Source organism: Hypanus sabinus, chromosome 7 (genome assembly GCF_030144855.1).
Source record: "Hypanus sabinus isolate sHypSab1 chromosome 7, sHypSab1.hap1, whole genome shotgun sequence".
NCBI lineage: Eukaryota > Metazoa > Chordata > Chondrichthyes > Myliobatiformes > Dasyatidae > Hypanus > Hypanus sabinus.
The window spans coordinates 181,436,267-181,458,188 of NC_082712.1; the positions used below are offsets into that span (position 1 = coordinate 181,436,267).

The 21,922-nt window shown below is 47.6% G+C and overlaps 1 protein-coding gene across 2 annotated transcripts in view; it reads right to left on the reverse strand.

Annotated features, from left to right (window-relative positions):
- LOC132397457 (uncharacterized oxidoreductase YjmC-like) overlaps nt 1-21,922 on the reverse strand; it is a 106,420-nt gene that overhangs the window by 11,753 nt on the left and 72,745 nt on the right. For both annotated transcript variants that reach the window (XM_059976278.1, XM_059976277.1), the window contains exons 7-9: nt 19,092-19,227; nt 13,904-14,022; nt 10,392-10,487 (exon numbers count right to left, since the gene is read on the reverse strand). In XM_059976278.1, the coding sequence (XP_059832261.1) occupies nt 10,392-10,487; nt 13,904-14,022; nt 19,092-19,227 (351 nt within the window). The remainder of the gene's footprint in view (nt 1-10,391; nt 10,488-13,903; nt 14,023-19,091; nt 19,228-21,922) is intronic.

Here is a 21,922-nt window from a genome sequence, read left to right on the forward strand (position 1 = left end):
TACCTGCCTTTTCCCCATAACCCTTAATTCCCCTATGTAAAAATCTATCTAACTGTATCTTAAGTATATTGACTGAAGAAGCCTCAACTGCTTCCCTGGGCAGAGAATTCCACAGATTCACCACCCTCTGGGAAAAACAGTTTCTCCTCATCTCCATCCTAAATCTTCTCCCCTGAATCTTGAGGCAATGTCCTCTAGTTCTAGTCTCACCTACCAATGGAAATAACATTCCTACCTATATTTTATCTATCCCCTTCAAAATTTTGTATGTTTCTATAAAATCCTCTCTCATTCTTCTGAATTCCAGAGAGTATATAGGCCAAAGGTGACTCAATCTCTCCTTATAGGTTAACCCCTTCATCTCTGGAATCAACCTGGTGAACCTCCACTGCATTGCCTCCAAAGTCAGTATATCCTTCCTCAAGTATGGAGACCAGAACTGCACACAGTACTCCAGGTGCGGCCTCACCAGTACCTTGTATAGTTTCAGCATGACCACCCTGCTCTTAAATTCAATCCCTCTAGCAATGAAGGCTAACATTCTTAATAACCTGTTGTATTGCAAGCCAACTTTTGCGATTCATGAACAAGCACTCCCAAGTTCCTCTGCACAACAACATGCTGCAATCTTTCACCATTTAAATAATAATCTGCTCTTCTATTATTCCTTTCAAAGTGGATGATCTCACATTTACCAACGTTGTACTCCATCTGCCAGACCTTGGCCCATTCACTTAATCTATCTATATCCCTCTCCACATCCTCTGTACAATTTGCTTTTCCACTCAGTTTAGTGCCATCAGCAAACTTTGCTAGGCTACGCTCAGTCCCCTCTTCCAAATTATCAATGTAAATGGTAACCAGCTGCAGGCCTAGCACTGACTCCTGCAGCACCTCGCTCACCACTGACTACCAACTGGAGAAACACCCATTTATACCAACTCTCTGCCTTCTGTTGGTTAACCAATCCACTATCCATGCCAATACACTTCCTCCAACTCCATGCATCCGTATCTTATTTATAAGTCTCTTGTGTGGCACCTTATCGAAAACCTTCTGGAAATCCAAGTATACGACATCCACCTGATCCCCTCTATCCACTGCACTCATTATGTCCTCAGAGAACTCCAGTAAGTCTGTCAAACAGGACCTGCTCTTTCTGAATCCATGTGTCTGTCTAATGGAACTACTCTTTTCTAAATGTTTTGCTATTACTTCCTTAATGACAGCTTCAAGCATTTTCCCGACTACAAGTGTTCAGCTAATTGGCCTATAGTTGCCTGTGTTTCGCCTACATCCTTTTAAAAAAGGTGGCGTGACATTTGCTGTCTTCCAATCCGCTGGGACCTGTCCAGAGTCTAGAGAATTTTGGAAAATGATTACCAACGCATCTGCTATAACCTCTGCCAATTCCCTCAGCACCCTGGGATGCATCCCATCAGGAACAGGGGACTTTTCTACCTTCAGGCCCTCTAGTTTGCTCATCACTATCTCTTTAGTGACAGTGTTTTTATTGAGGTCCTCACCTCCCATTTCATCCATAACATCATTCTTTGGCATATTAGACATGTCCTCCACCGTGAAGACCGACACAAAATAGTCGTTCAATGTCTCAGCCATTTCCTTGTCACCCAATATCAATTTCCCCTTCTCGTCTTCCAAGGGACCTATGTTGACTTTAGCCACCCTCTTCCGCTTTACATATTTATGAAAACTTTTGCTATCTGTTTTTATATTTTGTGCTTATTTACTTTCATACTCTATCTTCCCTTTCTTTATTTCTTGTTTAGTTGTTCTTTGTTGTTTTTTAAAGTTTTCCCAATCCTCCAGTCTCCCACTACTCTTTGTGACTTTGTACATGTGAGCTTTTAATTCGATACTATCTTCTATTTCCTTACTTATCCAAGGCTGGCTTACTGTCCTCACTTACTGTCCTTACTTTTGACTGGAATATACTTTTGTTGAGCACTGTGAAAAATCTCTTTGAAAGCATTCCACTGTTCCTCAACTGTTCTACCAAATAGCCTGTGCTCCCAATCCACATTAGCCAACTCCTCCCTCATCATGTTGTAGTCTCCCTTGTTCAAGCACAATACACTAGTTTTGGATCTAACAATTTCATCCTCCATCTGTATGCGAAATTTAATCATACTATGATCACTCCTTCCAAGAGGATCCCTGACAACAAGATCATTAATCTTACAGGCCTCATTGCACAGGACTAAATCTAAAACAGTATCTTCCCTTGTAGGTTCACTAACATGCTGCTCAAGAAAGCCATCACGGATGCATTCTATGAAGTCCTCCCCAAGACTTCCTTGATCAACCTGATTCACCCAATCTATGTGGAAGTTAAAATCCCCCATGACAACTGCCATTCCATTCTTACAAGCCTCAGTTATTTCTTGGTTAATCGCCTCTGCCACTGCAATATTTTTATTAGGTGGCCTATAGACAACTCCCACCAGTGATTTTTTTTCCCTTTACTATTCTTAATCTCTACCCAGATGGACTCAACATTCTGCTCTGTAGATCTTATATCATCTCTCACAATCACCCTGATCTCATCCTTAATTAAGAGTGCCACCCCACCTCCTTTGCCTTCCTGCCTATCTTTCCGTGTTACCTGATTCCCTTGAATATTTAATTCCCAGTCATCTGCACCTTACAACCAGGTTTTTGTAATGGCCACTAAATCATATGCCTTGATACTGATCTGTGCCACAAGTTCACTAACCTTGTTTCTAATACTATGGGCATTTAGATAAAGTGCCCTTATACTCATTGTCCTTTTAGAATCTAGTGACCTATGTGATTCTTGCTTTTTACTTTTATGTACTCTAATCTTACTTTTTTCTTCACTAACTCTAGTTTTGGTCTCTGCATCACTTCCCTTTTCTTTTCTGTCCCACCCCCCTGCCATTTTAGTTTAAAACCTCCACAACAGCACTAGCGAACAATCTCCCTAGGACATTGATCCCAACCCTGCCAAGATGTAGACTGTCCGGATGGTACTGGTCCCACCTCCCCCAAAAAGGGTTCCAATGCCCCAAGAATCTGAAACCCTCCCTCCTGCACCACCGCTCAATCCACATATTCACTCTAGCTATCCTGCTATTCCAACTCTGATTAGCACATGGCACCGGTAATAATCCTGAGATTATTACCTTTGAGGTCTTACTCTTTATTTCCTAGCTCTCTGAATTCAACTTCTAGGATCTCATCCCGCTTTCTCCCTACCTCGTTAGTACCTACATGCACCATGACAGCTGGCTGCTCACCCTCCCCTCTCAGAATGCCCTGCAGCCTCTCCGAGACATCTCTGACCCTTGCACCCGGGAGGCAACACACCATACGGGAGTCCCGTTTGCGGCCACAGTGGCTCCTCTCTATTCCCCTTACCATGGAATCCCCTACCACAACAGCTCTGCCACTCTTTTTCTTGTCCCCATGCGCAGCAGAGCCACCCACGGTGCCATGATCCTGACTACTGCTGCCTTCACCTCATGAGCCATCTCCCCCGATAGACTCCAAAGCGGTGTATCTGCTTTTCAGGGAGATGACCACAGGAGACTCCTGTACTACCTTCCTGCTACTACTAGATAGAGGATTGGGAAGCTTTTAAAAACTTGAAGAAAGAACTAAGTAGGTCATTAGGAAGGAAAAGATGAATTATGAGAGGAAGCTGGTGACTAATATCAAAGAAAATACTAAAAGCTTTTTTAACTATATAAAGGGTAAAAGAGAGTTGAGGATAGATATAGGAGCAATAGAAAATGATGCTGGAGATATTGTAATGATAGATGCAGAGATGGCAGATGAACTGAATGTGTATTTTGCATCAGTCTTCACAGTGGAAGAAGTCTGCAGTATACCGGGCATTCAAGTGTGTCAGGGAACTGAAGTTTGTGCAGTGAAAATTACAACTGAGAAGATGTTAAGGAAGCTTAATGATCTGAGGGTGGATAAATCTCCTGGACCTGATGAAATGCACCCTCCGGTTCTGAAGGAAGTAGCTGCAGAGATTGTGGAGGCATTAATGATGATCTTTAAAGAATCGATAGATTCTGGCATTGTACTGGATGACTGGAAAGCTGCAAATGTTACTCCACTATTTAAGAAGAGTGGAAACCCTCATTTTCTGCATCGTGACACTATCTCTGATTAGCAATGCCACTCCCCCATCTCTTTTGCCTCTCTCCCTGTCTTTTTTGAAAAATCTAAAGCCCGGGCATGCTCAGCAGCCATTCCTGACCCTGGGACATCCAAGTCTCTGTAATGTGCACAACATCAAAGTTCCAAATATTGATCCATGGTCTAAGGTCATCTGCCTTGCTTATGATATAATTTGCACTAAAACAGACACATCTCAACAATCTGGATGAGTGCATCTTTGTTTTATCATCTGCTTATCCTTCCTCACAAACTCTATACACGGGTGTCTCAAATTGTGTGCCAACCGCCCCAGCCTCTATGGTTCCCACCCTCACTGCAAATCTAGTTCAAACCGTCCCCAATAGAGCAAACTTCCCTCCCAGGGTATTGGTTCTGCTCCAGTTCATGTGTAACCCGTCCCACTTGCACAGGTCACTCCTTCCCTGGAAAAGGTTCCAATAATCCAAGAACTTGAAACCCTGCCCATCTCCTCAGCCATTCATTCATCTGTTCCATTTCCTCAATCATCTGCCCCATCTCCTCAGTCACTCCTTCATCTGGCCCATCTCCTCAACCACTCATTCATCTACCCCATCTCCTCAGTCACTCATTTATTTGCCTCATCTCCTCAGTCCCTCATTCATCTGCCCCATCTCCTCAGTCCCTCATTCATCTGCTCCATCTCCTCAGCTACTCATTCATCTGTCCCATCTCCTCAGTCACTCATTCATCTGCTCCATCTTCTCAGTCCCTCATTCATCTGCCCCATCTCCTCAGTCACTCATTCATCTGCTCCATCTCCTCAGTCCCTCATTCATCTGTCCCATCTCCTCAGCTATTTATTCATCTGCACTATCTTCCTGTTCTGACCTTCACTAATTCATGGCAGCAGCAGTAATCTGGAGATTACTATCTTGGAGGTCTTGCTCTTCAGCCTCATTCACAACCCCCTAAACTTACTGCGCAGGACCTCTATCCCTCTCCTGCCTGTGTTATTGGTACCAACATGTACCTCTATCTCCAGCTGTTCACCCTCCCCTTCAAGATTATTCTGCAACTGCTCAGAGACATCCTGGACCCTAGTAGCTGGGAGACACCCTGGTGTCTCTTTTACTGCCGCAGAATCTCCTATCTGTCCTCCTAACTATAGAGTCCCCCATGATTATTGCTCCGCTTGACTTCACCCTTCCCTTCTGAGGCTCAGAGCCGACCACAGTGCTATAGGTCAGGCTGCTGCTGCCTTGTCTAGATAGATCATCCCCCACAGCAGTATCCTGAGGGACTGAGTATCCACCTGTTGCTGAGGGGAATGACCACAGGGGGACCCTGCACTGACTTCCTTCTCCCTTTACTTCCCTCGGTGTTCACCCATCTACTCCCTGAATTCTGCACTCTGTGTGTAACCACCTGCTCAAAAGAATCTATTGCTCTACTTCCTGGATGATTTAAGTTCATCCAACTCCAGCTTCAGCTCCTTAATGCGGTCTTTCATGAGCTGGAGTTGGCTGTACTTCCTGCAGGGGTAGTCATCAGGAAGACTACCAAGTTCCACGAATTCCCCCATCCTGCAGGAGGAGCATTCCACTGCCGTATCTGCCATCCTGCCTGCACTGTACAATGAGCAACAAAGACCAAATTTTTTCACCTGTTCCTTTGGCCTCAGCCTCTTCTTGTTGAAGCCTCTTTAGTCAAAACCTGATGCTTCTACTCTCACCGCTGGCCGACTCCTGACAATGGCTGCCTTGCTTGCCCCTTCTGTATTTAATTCATAGTGCTCTGCTCCCCATGCTGACTGGGCCTCTGGAATTATATTACGTCTGAGTAGCCTCCAACCTGACAGCACAATTATTGATTTCTCCTTATGATTAAATATTTACCCTCCCCTCCCCTCTTCTTCCATTCCCCACTCTGACCTTTTACCTCTCCTCACCTACCAATCACATCCCCCTGGTGCCCTTCCTCCTTCCCTTTCTTCTATGGTCCACTCTCCTCTCCTATCAGATTACTCCTTTTTCAGCTCTTTACCTTTCTTACCCACCATGCTTCATCTTTCACTTTTAAGCAATCCTTCTTCCTCTCCCACTGCCTTTTTATTCTGTCATCTTCCTGCCTTCCTTTCTAGAAGAAGGGTCTCGGCTTGAGACAGCAACTGTTTATTCATTTCCATAGATACTGCCTGACCTGCTGAGTTCCTCCAGCATTTTGTAGGTGTTGTTTTATATTTATTGTGTTCTTTATCTTGTGTTTTTCTTTTGTGTGGCATCAGATCTGGAGTAACAATATTTTGTTCTTTTTTACACTTGTGTACTGGAAATGACATTAAACCTTGAATCTTGGTGAGTGGTTTCAGTGAGACCTGCAGATGGTACAAACTGCTGTTACTGTGGGTTGGTAGTGGAATGAGTGACTGCAGATAGGGAAAAGGCCTAACAAGTGGGCTGCTGTGTCCTGTGTGGTGTCAAGCTTCTTAAGAGCTGTTGTCTGCATTCAGTGGAGAGTGTGTGGTGAACTACATATACCTGTCTGGACACGCCCCCTGCTGACTGCTCCTGTGGCCCCTCCCTCTGACTGTGGCTCCTCCCACAGACCCTGGTATAAAGGCGATTGAGGCCTGAGCCCGGCCCTCAGTCTCCAGGATGTAGTATGGTGGTCAACTACTGCTTGTTCTTTCTTCCAGTCAATAAAAGCCGATATCTCACCTTCATGTCTCAGAGAGAGTTATTGATGGTGCATCAGAGTGTTCCATCACACTCCTGACTGGAGCCATAGTGTCATACAACATGCAAACAGACCCTTCACCGATTCATCCATGCCAACCCAGATGACTACCTGAGCTCATCTCAGCTGTCGGCATTTGGACCAGATCCCCCTAAACAATAAGACCATAAGATATAGCAGCCATTTGACCTATTGAGTCTGCTCTGCCATTTCATCATGGGTGATCCATTTTTCCTCTCACCCCAATCTCCTGCCTTCCCCGCAGATCCCTTCTTGACCTGATCAATCAAAAACCTATCAAACCCTGCTTCAAATATACATAAAGACCTAGCCACAGCCTCACCACTCTCTAGCTAAAGAAATTCCTCCCCATCTCTGTTCTAAAAGGACACCACTCTATTCTGAAGCTGTGCCCTCTGGTCTTAGACTCTCCTACCATAGTAAACATCCTTTTCACATTCACTCTATCAAGGCCTTTCACCATTTGATAGGTTTCAATTAGACCACTCCTCATTCTTCTGAATTCTAGTAAATACAGGTCCAGAGCCATTAAACACTCTTCATATGACAAGCTTTTCAATCCTGGAATAATTTCTGTGTACCTCCTTGAACCATCTCCAGTTTTAGCACATCCTTTCTAAGATAAGGGGCTCAAAACTACTCACAATATTCCAAGTGAGGCCTCACCAGTGTTTTATAAAGTCTCAACATTGCTTTTATATTCTAGTCCTCTTGAAATGAATGCTAACATTGCATTTGCCCAAATTAACCTTTAGGGAATTTTGCACAAGCACTCCCAAGTCCCTTTCACCTCAGATTTTTTGTATTTTCTCTCCATTTAGAAAACAGTTAATCCTTTCATTTCTTCTACCAAAGTACATGACCATTACATCTGCCACTTCTTTACCCATTCTTCTAATCTGTCTAAGTTCTTATGTAGTCTCTCTACTTCCTCAAAATTACCTGCCCCTCCACCTATCTTTGTATCGTTTGCAAAATTTGCAAAAAAGCCACCACTTCCTTCATCCAAATCACTGACAAATAACATAAAAAGAATCAATCACAATACAGACCCTAGTGTAACACTGTGGTGAACTACGTGTGCCTGTCTGGACACGCCCCCTGCTGACTGCTCCTGTGGCTCCTCCCACAGGCCCCTGTATAAAGGCGATCTGAGGCCTGATCCTCGGCCTCAGTCTCCAGGACGTAGTATGATGGTCACTCCCTTCTGGTTCCTTCTTCCAGTCAATAAAAGTCGATATCTCGCCTTACGTCTCAGAGTGAGTTATTGATGGTGCATCAATTTTATTGACTGGAAGTTTTAAAACATGGAAACTGTTTTACGTCTGGAAAGGTTGGATTTGGACCCTCAAGACCCTGAAGCGGCTCTTGCTTTTGAACTCTGGCTTGCATGCTTCCAATCATACTTGGAGGAGGTTCGTGCAACTGAACCCGCCATTATGCACAGAATTCTCCTCTGGAGGGTCACCCCAAAAGTTTACTCCATTATTCGGGACCTGCCAACCTACGATGGGGCACTGGACGCCCTCAAAAGACAGTACCTGCGGCCGGTGAACACCGTCTGCGCAAGACATCGTTTCGGCGACAGCGGCCTGGCGAATCGAGCACTGAGTTTCTCCGAGCACTACAGACACTCGTCCGAACTTGTGACTGCAAGACGCTCACGGCGGAACAGCATGCGTAGCTGCTTGTGCGAGACGCCTTTGTGACGGGACTGAGGTCAGTGTACATGCGCCAGCGGCTGCTGGAAAAAGCTGATCTGACCTTACGCTCGGCGATCGAGACGGCCAACGCTCTGGAAGCTGCTCTGCACAATGCTGACACTGTCCAGTCGCGCGATTCCCCGCCGGTTCCGTGGACACCTCAGACCCCACCACCGGTGGCTCCCGGGAGCGAATTCGCCAACGCCGCTGCCAGTTGCGTTTCCACGAGCTCCCCGAACCTGACCACGGCTGCGGCCCGTCAGAAGCTCGTGCTTTGTTATTTCTGCGGACTCAAAAAGCACCCCCGACAACGCTGTCCAGCGCGAGAAGTGACCTGCTCCAGCTGCGGAAAGCGGGGCCATTTCACCAAGGTCTGTAAGTCTAAACTATGAGCGGAGTGCAGCGCTGCGGGTGAGACGTCGGGGCCACCATCTTGCATGCCCGGATGTGGGCGGCCATCTTTGTCGGCGTCAGCATGCCCCGCCCCCGACCCTCCGATGCTTACCGGGTACCCCGACGGCTCAACTCTGGCCACTGTAACCCTCGACCAAAGCGCCCCACACCAGCTTGCAAGGTCCATGATGGACATCCTGGTGGAGGGGCACAGGACTAGATGCCTGTTTGACACGGGCAGCACTGAGAGTTTTATTCACCCGGACACAGTGCAACGCTGCGGACTTGCAACTCGGCCGGTAAGTCGGAGGTTCCATTTGGCTTCTGGGTCGCATTCCGCAGACATCCGGGCGGGTTGTGTAGCGACATTGGTGGTGCAAGGCACAGAATATCGGAACCTTGCGCTACTGGTCACGCCTAATCTGTGCGCACCTGTGCTATTGGGGCTGGACTTCCAGAGTCATCTCGAAAGTGTGACTGGTATATGACAGGCCCCTCCATCCGCGACCTGGCTCCCGCAGGTGCAGCAGACCACTACCCTGAAGACACTCCGGTAACTATGAACCCTGCACCTGAGGTGACACCGTGCTCACCAGGCCCTACACAGACTCCTCACGACACTTATATACCGGGCGTTTCGTACGCATATATACCAGGCGCCTCGCACATGCGTGAGGGATCACTGGCGCCTAGTGGGCTGGAACAAGCACAACCTCCGTCTCCTGTGCAATCACCAATGTCGCCGGCATCCGTGCAATCACAGCCGGTGTTACGTAGATCGCAGCGACAGATTCGACCACCTGATAGACTTGACTTGTAAGAAACTTCGCCACATGGGGACTCTTTTAAACAAAGGGGGGGTGAATGTGGTGAACTATGTGCCTGTCTGGACATGCCCCCTGCTGACTGCTCCTGTGGCTCCTCCCACAGGCCCCTGTATAAAGGAGATCTGAGGCCTGATCCTCGGCCTCAGCCTCCAGGATGTAGTATGATGGTTCCTTCTTCCAGTCAATAAAAGCCGATATCTCGCCTTACGTCTCAGAGTGAGTTATTGATGGTGCATCAAACACCATTGGTCACTGGCAGCCAGCCAGAAAAAGGCTCCCTTATTCCCACTCTCTGCCTCCTGCCAGCCAGCCACTGCTTTATCCAAGCTAGAATCTCTTCTGTAATACCATGGGCTGATAGCTTGTTAAGCAGCTTCATGCGTGGCACCTTGTCAAACGCCTTCTGAAAATCCAAGTATGCAACATTAAATGTGTCTGTCCTGCTTGTTAACACTCTTTCAATAGTGTCCTTCCCCATTCCACTCTCTTAGGGGAAGGCAAATTCAAGATTCACTCCCTTTGAAAGCTGGAAATCTTCATAATTTATTTTTTAAAATTTCCTGTTGCAACTCACCGGTTCCAGATTTCGGTGTATTTTGAGCAGGTCAGACATCCTGGACCTGAAGCCCGGGGCGAAAACATCTGGATTGATGGCAACGAAGCACTGGCCCTGAATGATGTCAACACAGTAAGGAATAGAGTGATGGTAGCAGAGCCCTCCCTCCCTGTGACACCCCTTTGCAGTTGAGCTCCCCTTGCATTGCCTCTTCACGACAGAGCACTCGATCTTTGTGGCACCTCCACCCAGCAGAAATGACCCTCCTGAAGCAACTGTTCCCAGCAGAGCCCTCCCATTCTGTTGGACCCTTCCCAACAGAACCCTCCCTGCAGCACTGATTCCCAGCAGATCCTCATCTCCCTGCAGCAAACTTTACAGCAGAGGCCTCCCACCTGGAGCACCCCTTCATAAAAGAACCCACCTTCCTGCAGCACTCCTTCGCAGCAGAGCCCCCACTTCCTGCATCAATCTTTCCCAACAGAGACCTCACACCCTGCAGTTCTTCCCAGCAGAAGCTCCCCTCCTGTTCCCAACAGAACTCTCCTTTCTTGTAGCACCCACTCCTAGCAGAGCACTCTCTCCTTGCAGTACCACTTTCCCAGCAGAGACCCTCTCCACCCTGTGGTGGTCCTTCCCAGCAGAAATGTCCTGCCCTGCTGCACCCCTTTCCAGCAGAGCCCTCCATCCCTGTGGCACTCATTGACAGCAGAACACTTTCACTGCAGAACTGCCTCTCCCTGCAGCACCTCAGCTGGCAAAGACCTCCCCACTGCAGCACTGCTTTGCAGCAGAACCCATCCATCCTGTAACTCCCCTTCCTTGCAGAGCTCTCCTCCCTGCAGCACCCTTTTAACTGGTAGGGTCCTCCCTCCCTGCAGCATCCATTCCCAGCAGAGCACTCCCTTCCTGTGAAGCCCGTTCACAGCAGATTCCTCCTTCCCTGCTGCAACTTCCAGCAGTGCCATCCCTCCCTGAAGCATCCATTCCCAATAGAGCTCTTGCCCTCTACTGCACCAGAGCCCTTGCTCCTTTTGGCACCCCTCTCCAGTTGTGCCCACACTCCCTGTGGCGCACCTTCTCAGCAGCATTTTCTCCCTGCAGCACATCTTCCCAGCACAGCCCTCGCTTCTTGCAGCACCCCTTTCCCAGTAGAACCCTCTTTCCCTGCAGCATTCTTCCCAGTAGAGCTCTCCCTCCCAGCAAAGACCTCTTCCCTGCATCTCTCCTTTCCAGATCCCTACCTTCCAGCATGGAGAGAGTGAGGAGAGGGGGTATAGAGGATGCATGGGGAGATGAAGTACAGAGGGTGCATAGGGAGACAGTACAGAGGGAAATGGGGTAGAGAGTGCAGAGGGCAAGGGAGTGCAGATAGATGGTGCAGACGGAAAGGGGGTAGGGAGGTTGCATGGGGAGAGGGTACAGAGGGTGAGGGGGTACATACAGGAGAGAGAGGGAAAGAGAATGGATGGGGAGAGGAGGTAAAGAGGGTGCACAGGGAGAGGGGTATAGAGGGTGCATGGGCAGAGAGTACAGAAGGAACTGGGGTAGAGAGTGCAGAGGGTAAGAGTGTATAGATGGTGCAGGGGAGAGGGGGTGCAGAGGGTGAATGGGGTAGGGAGTTCACTGGGTGCAACAGGAGGGAATACAGATGGTGTAGGGCGAGAGGGTGCAAGTGGATAGGGGTTCAGAGGGTGGATGGGGAGTGGGGGTCTAGGGGGTGCATGGAGAGGGGGTTACAGAGGGAATTGGGGTAGAGAGTACAGAGGGCAAGGGTGTATAGATGATACAGGGTGAGGGAGTAGATTTTTAATTTAATTTTAAGGCACAATTAGGGTTTAGGGCAATGGATAACAGAGTGACTATCTACCATCACCAGATACTGCTACAATACAGAGATCGCCCAAAAACAAACTTCATGAAGATCTGCTGGTTAGATTGCGCAATCTCGGCTTGCTGAGGGAATCGGGCTTGCAGTCCTGGGATTCATCTGATGCCGGTGGCCAGAGTTGAGGAGATCATAAGCTGTGTGCGAGGAAGCAGAAGCAAGGCGAGCGGGCAGGAGTCCGTGCCAGGTAAAAAAGTAAGCCTTAGCCGGCTGGCTCTCCCATTCATTCTGCTCTCCAATGTCTGTTTGCTGAGGGAATCAGGCCTGCAGTCCTTGGAGTCGCCTGATGCCGGTGGCCGGAGGTGGGGATATTGTAAGCCGTGTGCGAGGAAGTGGAAGCGAGGCGAGCGGGCAGGAGTCCATGCCAGGAAAAAAGCAAGCTCTAGCTGACTGGCTCTCCTGCCATTCTGCACTCCAATGGACATTAAATTGGACTACGTCTGTGGCAACGAAATACTCGGCAGGAGTACAGAAACAGACAGAATCCCAGATGCCGCCATTCAGCTGTTTATTTATGTAACAGATTTTCCCCCAAACCATCGGACTACTAACCTACTGCCCTCTTCTGTGCCTATTGTTTTGTTTATTATTTATTGTAATGCCTGCACTGTTCTGTGTACTTTATGCAGTCCTGGGTAGGTCTGCAGTCTAGTGTAGTTTTTGTGTTGGTTTACGTAGTTCAGTTTAGTTTTTGTATTGTTCATGTAGCATCGTGGTCCTGAAAAATGTCTTATTTTTACTGTGTACTGTACCAGCAGTTTATGGTCGAAATGACAATAAAAAGTGACTTGACTTGACTTACAGAGAGTGCACGGGGAGAGAAGTACAGAGGGTGCACAGAGAGGGGGTACAGAGGGTGCATGAGGAGAGGGGATTCAGAAGGTGTACGGGGAGAGGGGGTTATAGAGGGTGAACAGGGAGAGGGGTACAGAATGTGTATGGGGAGAGGGGGTTACAGAGAGTGCACGGGGAGAGAGGGTACAGAGGGTGAACAGGGAGAGGGGTTACAGAGGTTGCATGGGGAACAGAGGATGCAGAGGGAGGGGAGGTAGAGAGGGTGCATGAGGAGAGGATACAGAGGGAAATGGGGTAGAGAGTGCAGAGGGCAAGGGAGTACAGATGGTGCAGAGGGAGAGGGAGATAGGGAACAGACGGTACAAAAGAGAGGGAGTAGAGAGGGAGAGGGGGTACAGAGGGAGAAATGGTACAAAGGGTGCATGGAGATATGGGGTACAGAGTGTAAACTGGGAGAGACAGTACAGATGGTGCAGAGGAGAAGGAGTACAGAGTGCAGAGGAGATGGAGTAGAGAGGGAGTAGAGAGGTTCAGAGGGAGAAGGGGTACAGAGGGTGCAAGAGTATTTGGGGTACAGAGTGTGAACCGGGTGAGGCAGTACAGAGTGCAGTGGGGGAGGGGGTACAAATGGAGAGGGGATACATGTGTATCTACAGGGAGCAAAGATAGGGAAGAGGGTGAAAGTTAGAGTGCTACACTCTATGGTGATGCAGAGTGGGAACATTTGAGAAAGTCAGACATGATGAACAGTATCACAGAGGAATGGTGTACAGTCGCTGAGTACACACATGGTGAGGAGAAAGCACCGACGGGTGTGAATGCACTCAGGGACAAACAGTGAACTTACCAAATCTGCCACCATGTCCGTCTCCTTCCAGCGGCGGACATTGTTACTGTAATGAGCTCCTGCTAGAATTCCACAGAACATCTCCACCATCAGACTGAGTCCATAGCCCTTGTAGCCACCTGGAAACATGGCACATGGTTCCCTAATGTAGACTTGGATCATGATTATCTGGTCTGACACCCAGGCACTGGTCAGTCTGTCTAACACCCAGGGAGGAAAATGTACTTCAGGTGTCCCTCTAGAGCTATGGTCACTGAGGGTTCAGGAGGGTTAAAACTAATTTGCAAGGGGGATGGGACCCGGAGCAATAGAGCAGTGAAAGAAGTGCATGGAGTAAAGCCAGATCTAACATATAGAGAGGCTTTGAGGAAAGAGAAGCAGAATAAAGGGTGTAAAGGTAGTAAGGTAGAAGGGCTAAAGTGTGTGTGTTTCAATGCAAGAAGCATCAGGAACAAAGGTGATGAACTGAGAGCTTGGATACATACATGGAATTATGATGTAGTGGCCATTACGGAGACTTGGCTGGCACCAGGGCAGGAATGGATTCTCAATATTCCTGGATTTCAGTGCTTTAAAAGGGACAGAGAGGGGGGAAAAGGGAGGAGGGGTGGCATTACTGGTCAGGGATACTATTACAGCTGCAGAAAGGGTGTGTAATGGATCTTCTTTTGAGTCAGTATGGGTGGAAGTCAGGAACAGGAAGGGAGCAGTTACTCTACTGGGGGTATTCTATAGGCCCCCTGGTAGCAGCAGAGATACCGAGGAGCAGACTGGGAGGCAGATTTTGGAAAGGTGCAAAAATAACAGGGTTGTTATCATGGATGACTTTAACTTCCCTAATATTGGTTAGCACTTGATTAGTTCCAAAGGTTTAGATGGGGCAGAGTTTGTTCAGTGTGTCCAGGATGGATTCTTGTCACAGTATGTTGACAGGCTGACTAGGGGGATCTAGTATTAGGTAACAAACCGGGTCAGGTCACAGATTTCTCAGTGGGTGAGCATCTGGGGGACAGTGATCACCGCTCCCTGGCCTTTAGCATTATCATGGAAAAGGACAGAATCAGAGATGACAGGAACATTTTTAATTTGGGAAGGGCAAATTATGAGGCTATAAGACTAGAACTTGCGGGTGTGAATTGGGATGATGTTTTTGCAGGGAAATGTACTTTGGACATGTGGACAATGTTTAAGGATCTCTCGCAGGATGTTAGGGATGAATTTGTCCCGGTGAGGAAGATAAAGAATGGTAGGGTGAAGGAACCATGGCTGACAAGTGAAGTGGAAAATCTAGTCAGGTGGAAGAAGGCAGCATACATGAGGTTTAGGAAGCAAGGATCAGATGGGTCTATTGAGAAATATAGGGTAGCAAGAAAGGAGCTTAAGAAGGGATTGAGAAGAGCAAGAAGGGGGCATGAGAAGTCCTTGGTGAGTAGGGTAAAGGAAAACCCCAAAGCATTCTTCAATTATGTGAAGAACAAAAGGATGACAGGAGTGAAGGTAGGACCGATTAGAGATAAAAGTGGGAAGATGTGCCTGGAGGCTGTGGAAGTGAGTGAGGTCCTCAGTGAATACTTCTCTTTGGTATTCACCACTGAGAGGGAACTTGATGACAGTGAGGACAATATGAGTGAGGTTGATGTTCTGGAGCATGTTGATATTAAGGGAGAGGAGATGTTGGAGTTGTTAAAATACATTAGGACAGTTAAGTCCCTGGGGCCTGATGGAATATTCCCCAGGCTGCTCCACGAGGCGAGGGAAGAGATTGCTGAGCCTCTGGCTAGAAACTTTATGTCCTCGTTGTCCACAGGAATGGTACCAGAGGATTGGAGGGAGGCGAATGTTGTCCCCTTGTTCAAAAAAGGTAGTAGGGATAGTCCGGGTAATTATAGACCAGTGAGCCTTACATCTGTGGCGGGAAAGCTGTTGGAAAAGATTCTTAGAGATAGGATCTATGGGCATTTAGAGAATCATGGTCTGATCAGGGACAGTCAGCATGGTTTTGTGAAGGGCAGATCATGCCTAACAAGCCTGATAGAGTTCTTTGAGGAGGTGATCAGGCATATAGATGAGGATAGTGCAGTGGATGTGATCTACATGGATTTTAGTAAGGCACTTGACAAGGTTCCACAAGGTAGGCTTATTTAGAAAGTCAGAAGGCATGGGATCCAGGGAAGTTTGGGATTCAAAATTGGCTTGCCTGCAGAAGGCAGAGGGTTGTGGTGGAGGGAGTACATTCAGATTGGAGGGTTGAGACTAGTGGTGTCCCACAAGGATCTGTTCTGGGACCTCTACTTTTCGTGAATTTATTAACGACCTGGATGTCGAGATAGAAGGGTGAGTTAACAAGTTTGCAGACAACACAATGGTTGATGGTGTTGTAGATAGTGTAGAGGATTGTCAAAGATTGCAGAGAGACATTGATAGGATGCAGAAGTAGGCTGAGAAGTGGCAGATGGAGTTCAACCCAGAGAAGTGTGAGGTGGTACACTTTGGAAGGACAAACTCCAAGGCAGAGTACAAAGTAAATGGCAGGATACTTGGTAGTGTGGAGGAGCAGAGGGATCTGGGGATGCATGTCCACAGATCCCTGAAAGTTGCCTCATAGGTAGATAGGGTAGTTAAGAAAGCTTATGGGGTGTTAGCTTTCTTAAGTCGAGGGATAGAGTTTAAGAGACGCGATGTAACGATGCAGCTCTATAAAACTCTAGTTAGGCCACACTTGGAGTACTGTGTCCAGTTCTGGTCGCCTCACTATAGGAAGGATGTGGAAGCATTGGAAAGGGTACAGAGGAGATTTACCAGGATGCTGCCTGGTTTAGAGAGTATAGATTATGATCAGAGATTAAGGGAGCTAGGGCTTTACTCTTTGGAGAGAAGGAGGATGAGAGGAGACATGATAGAGTTGTACAAGATATTAAGAGGAATAGACAGAGTGGACAGCCGGCGCCTCTTCCCCAAGGCACCACTGCTCAGTACAAGAGGACATGGCTTTAAGGTAAGGGGAGGGAAGTTCAAGGGGGATATTAGAGGAAGGTTTTTCACTCAGAGTGGTTGGTGTGTGGAATGCACTGCCTGAGTCAGTGGTGGAGGCAGATACTCTAGTGAATTTTAAGAGACTACTAGACAGGTATATGGAGGAATTTAAGGTGGGGGGTTATATGGGAGGCAGGGTTTGAGGGTCGGCACAACATTGTGGGCCAAAGGGTCTGTAATGTGCTGTAATATTCTATGTTCTATGACAGTGTGGGTGAATATACCTGAGGAGACCCTCTACAGCCATGGTCACTGACAGTGAGGGGTGAGTGTACCTCGGGATCCCTCCAGACACATGGTCACTGACAGTGAGGGGAGAATGTGCCTCAGGATCCCTCCAGACCCATGGTTATTGACAGTGAGGAGTGAGTGTATCTCAGTGGTCCCCCCAGAATCATGGTCACTGACAGAGGGTGAGAATGGGGTCCGTCTAGAGCCATTGCTACTTACAATGGAGTGAATGTAATGTGGGGTACCTCCAGAGCCATGGTCAGGGACTATGGGGGGGTGAATATACCTTGGTGGTCCCTCTAGAGCCATGGTCACTGACAGTGGGGGAGAATGTACCCTGAGGGTTCCTCTCAAGTTCAGGTCATTGACAGTGAGGGGAGTGTGTACCTGAGGGATCCCTCCAGACACATGGCTACTGATAGTGAGGGGAGAATGTACCATGGGATCTCTCCAGAGGTATGGTCTCCGACACACAAATTCTGGTCATTGACAGTGGAGGTGAATGTACCTCAGAGGCACTCCAGAACTATGTTCACTGACACTGAGTGCTGAATGTTCCTAAAGTTTTCTTCTAGAGCCATTGTTACCGACAGTGGGAGTGAAAGGACAGTGGGGTACATCCAGAGTCACTGTCAGGGATTATAAGGGGTGAATATACCTTGGGGGTCCCTCTAGAGTCTTGGTCACTGACTGCAGGGGGGGGGGGGGAATGGACAGGGTCCCTCTAGATGTCTGGTCACTGACTGTAGGGGGAGATGGTGAAGGGTATGGAACAGACAGTGATGGACTGGGTCTGACAGTGAGGAACACCGACCTGACGGTGAGGATAATGGACCTACTGGGGAAGGGTACAAATGGGTTTTTCTGGCTGTCAATGTGAATCCAGATGTTTGGTCTCTCTGGTGCCAGAGTGATTTCAGGGGATTCTAAAGGGGTCATGTAATGTGCACATAATCCTTGGTGCTATTGACATAGATAATAATAACACAGAACAGTACTACAGCACACAGCCCTTCAACCCACAGTGTTGTGCTAAACTAATTAAATTAGTAATCAAATGCTAACTCAACCTATTACTTCTGCATATGCAATATCCATATCTTTCCATTTTCCGCACATTCCTGAGCCTCTTGAAGGCCTCTATCATAGCTGCCTCCACAACTACCCATGGGTGTACAGTCCAGACACAAGATCAATGAGGTTCTGCAATATGAAAGTTGTGAGTTGAGAAGCACGTTAAAGAGTAGGATCTCTGTCATCAGGGGAACACTGACAGAGATTTTTAATCTTTTTGATGCCTACAGCTGAGGTGCTAGATGATGGGAGAATGTGGTACCTTTGTTCAAGAAAGGCAACAGGCCTGTGAGTTTAACTTCAGCAGTGGGAAAGTTGATTTGTGGGACATCTGTTTTGATTAATTTGGTTGAACATCTTAAAGAGGGAACAAAAAGGATTAATGAGGAGTGGGATTGCCAAAGTTGACATGGATTTTAGTGAAACCATTAAGAAGGTCAAACACATGTGGAGGACTGATCCCAAAAGTTACCGATCTTGGGATGCAAGACAATGTGGCAAACCAAATACAAAATTGGCTTGTTAGTAGGAGGTAGAGGGTGATGGTGTTGTGTTGTTTGTAAACCTGCACTACCAATGTACAGCAGGGGACAGAGCTGAAACACCAACTGTTGAGTTGAAGGTAACAGAAATGATATAAAAATTGGTAATGCCATTGAGAGTGGGAAGAGTAGACTTTGGCCAAATGGAGATTTTAATCACCTGAAATCATTAAATAGAAACACGATTCCATACTCAGATTGAAATGTATGTTTGAATCTGTCTGGATAGTTATGATGCGATACAGTTGCTAATGAGTTTCCTAACTCACAATAATCTGGTACAGAGGTGTTGATAATGTCATTCTTACTTGTAGCTTCACTTCCTCCCAGAGGCAACAGACCCCCTCCATGCAGGATACTTGCTGGGTCTGTGGTGTTTTTGCCATTGGGGTCACAGCCCCATCCTTCCGGAACCATCTCTCCACGTCGGTGTTGAACTTCTACCTAGGGAGCAGCAGACTACAGCTGATACATGCATTTAGAAAGATGATTCATTAGAGACTGTCAGTACAATTTTGTATGTGGAGACTATAAGTCATTAATTTAAATGAGTCATTAAGAAATAGAGAAGAAAGTCAATGAGAGGAGGTTGGTATTCAAAGTCTATATGGATTCCAACAGGGACTTTGATAAGGTTCCACATGGTTGGCTGCTCAGGAAGGCAAGATCGCATTGGATCAGGGAGAGCTGGCCACTTGGGTACAAAATTGGCTTGATGGTAGGAAACAGAAGGTTATGGTGGGAGGTTGTTTTTCAGTCTGCCACCCAATGGCAAATGGTATGCTTCAGGGATAGTTGCTGAACCCATTTTTGTTTGTCAACAATTTGGATGAGAATGTTCAAGGCATGTTTAGTAAGTTTGCAGATGACACTGAAATAAGTGGTGTTGTAGAAAGTGAAAGTGGTTATCAGGTTACAAAATGGGGTAAGTGGACTGAGGAATGACAAATGGAGTTTAATTCCGTTAAGTATGAGATGTTGCACTTGGGAAGACAAATAACAGTAGGTGTTTCACAGTGAACAGTAGGGCTCTGGGAAGACTTGTTGAACAGAAGAGAGGAGTTTCACAGTGAACTGTACAGGTCTGCGGAGTGTTGTAGAACAGAGCAATGGAGTTTCACAGTGAACGGCGGGGCCCTGGTGTGTGATGTAGAACAGAGAATAGGGGTTTCACAGTGAACAGTAGGTCCCTGGGCAGTGTGTTCAATCAAAGGGGAGCAGAATGAACAACTAGTCCTTGGAGAATTTTACAGCACTGGATAGGAGTTTTGCATTGAATGGCAGAGCTCTGGGGAGTGCTATCGAAAAGAAGATAGGAGTTTCACAGTGAAAGGTAGGGCCCTGGTGTGTGATGTAGAAGAGAGGTTAGGAGTTTCAGAGTGAAGGGCAGGGTTCAGGTGAGTGTTGTGGAACAGAGTATAGGAGTTTCACAGTGAATGGCAGGGCCCTAGGGAGTGTTGTGGAACAGAGGTTAGGACTTGAACATTGAATGGCAGGGGTCTGTGGAGTGATGTAGAATAGAGGGTAGGAGTTGAACATTGAATGGTAGGGCACTGGGGAATAATGTAGAATAAGGGGTAGGAGTTTAACAGTGAAAGGCAGGGCACTGCGGAGAGTTGACAAAAGGAGAACAGGAGTTTCAAGGGATGGTAGGGCACTGGGAAATGTAGAACAACACATAGGAGCTTCACAGTGAATGGTGGGGCTCTGGGGAGTGTTGAACAGAGAACTGGAGTTTCACAGTGAATGCTAGGGCCCTGGAGAATGCTGCCAAATAGAGGGTTGGGGGAGTGTTGAACTTGGTACAAATTTCACCGTGAAAGGCAAGGGCCTAGATAGTATTGTCAATCAGAGGATACAAGTTTCACAGTGGATGGTAGAGCTCTGGGGAGTGTTGTTAAACAGAGGTTAAGAGTTTCACCTTGAATGGCAGGGCTCTGGGGAGTTTTGCAGTACAGAGGGTGGGAGTTTCACAGTAAATGCTAGGGCCCTGGGGAATGTTATCAAACTGATAATATTTGTTTTACAAAATATATTTATTACAAATTCAGTTCTAAAATATATACAAGCCAGTGACTAGCACAATTACTACACAAGTACTTGACAAACGACATTAAACTGTTTCCATCTCTGTCAATGATGGCTCTAATCCCCTGTGGAGCCCAATGGTCCCACAATGCCTCTATGGTCGCCATGGACAACGCATGTTCTCTCTCAATGGCTACCTGGTCATGGACATACCCCCTACACATAGCCAGGCAGACTGCCGAGGAAGATTCCTCCGCCACTCGTTTCCAGAACCCATGGATAGCTGTTTTCACTAGCCCCAGGTGCAAGTTGACAAGGACATCCACATTCCTCCATGCCCCCCCCCCCTTACTGGATGACCAAATATAAATAGGGTGGGGCTAAAATGTAACCAGAAGGTGAGGAATAGCCCACGGAGATGCACAAAAAGGGGCTGCAGCTTTGCACACTCCATGTATGTGTGGTACACAGTCTCCTCCAGCCTACAGAAGTGACATGCAGAAGGGAGGATCATGTACAAACTAAGAAACTGGTTAAAGGACACCGCCCTATGCAGCAGCCTCCACCCCAAATCCCCAAGGTGCATGGGAAGACCTCCCTTGTAAAGGGACTTCCATTAAGCACCCCCTCACATCCAGTGGAAAGGCTGTCCGCCATGACGTGTCAGGATGGTGAACAAAGGCTGGGAAATGGAGGGTGTGGAGCAGCAGCCCATTCAGCTGCCTCCCACTTGCATCCCTGAATGGAATTGTGGGAATCGATGAGAGATAGCTCAAGTTGTGTGGGCTCAACTCTCGGATAAGATTGTGGGGCCGGGCCCCGACAAGCGACTCTGGTGGCGTAGAGGTGAGCCCAGTCGGAGTCATTCGGAGCTGAGCCGCAACCACATCTATTGAGGTAGGGCAGGGGTTGCCTAGGACACCACCCTCTGCCAGAGGAGGGGATTCCTGGCCTGAGGCAACCATGTTCCAGACTCTCAGTAGGTCCTGATAGAAGCCGGGCAGACTCCGCAAAGCAGGATAGCTGATGTCCACTGGTAGTAGCCACATCTCTTCATGAAGACAGCAGCCCCTTTGGAGAAAATACATTGCCATTACCTGCTACCTGGGAG